This window comes from Etheostoma cragini, chromosome 22 (genome assembly GCF_013103735.1).
Source record: "Etheostoma cragini isolate CJK2018 chromosome 22, CSU_Ecrag_1.0, whole genome shotgun sequence".
NCBI classification, from domain to species: Eukaryota; Metazoa; Chordata; class Actinopteri; order Perciformes; family Percidae; genus Etheostoma; species Etheostoma cragini.
Genome location: NC_048428.1, coordinates 22,041,595 through 22,043,552, shown reverse-complemented (window position 1 = coordinate 22,043,552; position 1,958 = coordinate 22,041,595). Strand labels below are relative to the sequence as shown.

General features: G+C 38.9%; 1 protein-coding gene across 1 annotated transcript in view; it reads left to right on the top strand.

Moving 5' to 3' along the window:
* LOC117938304 (sodium channel protein type 2 subunit alpha-like) overlaps nucleotides 1–1,958 on the top strand; it is an 81,520-nt gene that overhangs the window by 68,827 nt on the left and 10,735 nt on the right. The window contains exon 20 of the mRNA XM_034862825.1: nucleotides 977–1,099. Coding sequence (XP_034718716.1) covers nucleotides 977–1,099 — 123 coding nt within the window. The remainder of the gene's footprint in view (nucleotides 1–976; nucleotides 1,100–1,958) is intronic.

The following is a 1,958-nucleotide window of genomic DNA, read 5'->3' as shown; positions in this document are numbered from 1 at the left end:
TATAAATGAGGTTTATTGACCATAAATTCCAAAAATAACTGTAAAACTAAAGTTAATAAGTCAGTGTTACGTAGTGTTAAACGGAAAAAGTTAAAAACATCGATAAAAAGCGTCATTAAAAGTGTTGATATTCAATTTTTGGGTTAATCTTCGTCTTTGCAGCTCTGATTTTTACAGATGTTTGCATTATGAGGTTGGGACTCAATCATGTGGAAACCGTTCCTAAAAAGTACTTTAATCAAAAATCAAAAGTATGGGTGCCCAGATAGCTCAGCTGGTAGAGCGGGCACCCATACATAGAGGTTTACTCCTTGATGCATGGGGCGCGGGTTCGACTCCGACCTGCAGCCCTGTCATTCCCCCTCGCTCTTCCTTTTATGTCTTCAGCTGTCATATAAATAAAGGCCTATAAATGAATATTACAAACAATAAATGACTCAAAAGTCTGATGTGTAACTCTTTACCAAAGCTGCGTGACCTCTGACCTCTGACCTCTGACCCGTGACCTCTTCACACTGACCCTCCTCGGGCCCTAAACCTTCATCATCAGCCTCTTTTCGGACACAATAACCCGTTATGATCCTTTTCTTTTCCCACAGTTGGAACGACGGAGGAAATTCAGTGTATTTGTGCGTCAAAGTAACACATTTTCTCTTCCTTCCATCTTCGTATCAACCAAGTATGGAGAGATGTAATCTCCCTCATCTCTTCTTCCCTTCCCTCCTGCAGGAGTCAGCTGATAACAACACTCCCACGCCCTTTGTCTTGCTTCGTATCCTCTGTTCTGATTGGCTGGCTCACCGTGGAGCCAGCCGTCTCCCGCTCTGTCTTTTCATTAGACTAGAAGCTAACTGTCCGGCTTTCTCTCTTCTGCTTCTCCTCCTCCTCCTCCTCCTCCTCCTTCTTCTTCTGTCCTTTCCGGTCTGTCTCTGTCCTTTTCCTTCTCTTTCTGTCTGCCTCTCTCTCTCTCCTCCAGGTCTCATTGGTCAGTTTGGTGGCCAACACGTTGGGTTATTCCGACTTTGCAGCGATCAAATCCCTGCGGACGCTGCGAGCCCTGCGTCCCCTCAGAGCCCTCTCCAGATTTGAAGGCATGAGGGTAAGAGTCAGTATTAATGAAACCGGCACACCTGGGCAGCACTGGAGGAAGTATTCAGATCCTTTACTGCAGTAAGAGTACTAATATGGCACATAGAAAAAATACTACCCATTAAAATACACTTTTTTAGTGTAGCTTCCAATGCATTATGGACATTTTGGCTGAGCTCAAACACTGAATACAGAGTTTACTGTATTTTTAGAAACTGAAGAAAGTTAATGTGTTTAGTTTGGCGCCAATAAAAAAAAGTTACTGTAATATACAAACATAACTTGTATAACTTTTCACAATAAGAGGCAGGCGTTGGAAATGTTCCTTCAATTAAAGTCGTTAAAGACCGCGTTTTTGGAGTTTCTTTCTACAAATATGGTGCTCTTTTTAACACTTGCGTGCTCTTTTTTAATATGTTGATGAATTAAACCGAGTCTTAGCAGTAGTCATAGTAGTAGTGAAATAAATCCATAAAATAACAGGAAAAAGTACCGTAATTTAAAAACAGAATTCTTCAGTTAAATAACGGTAAATGGTAAAAATGCTTTCTGTTATATTATAAATTAACAGAAATATACCTGTGAATCACGTACAAGGGACAATTTCTGTTCGAATTTACAGTCATACAACTCTTAATTTACAAATATTTCATATATATATATATATATATATACATTCATGCATACATATTCAGTATATAATTAAAATGACAGATAAATAACGGCATGTACGTCTCAGCACAATCTTCTTCTATTTTTAACGTTTGTGTGCTCTTTTTTAGTAGTTTTGACAAATTAACCCGAGTCTTAGTAGTAGTCATAGTAGCAGAGGTTTATTTGAACTTAAAATTATATATACATACATTCAT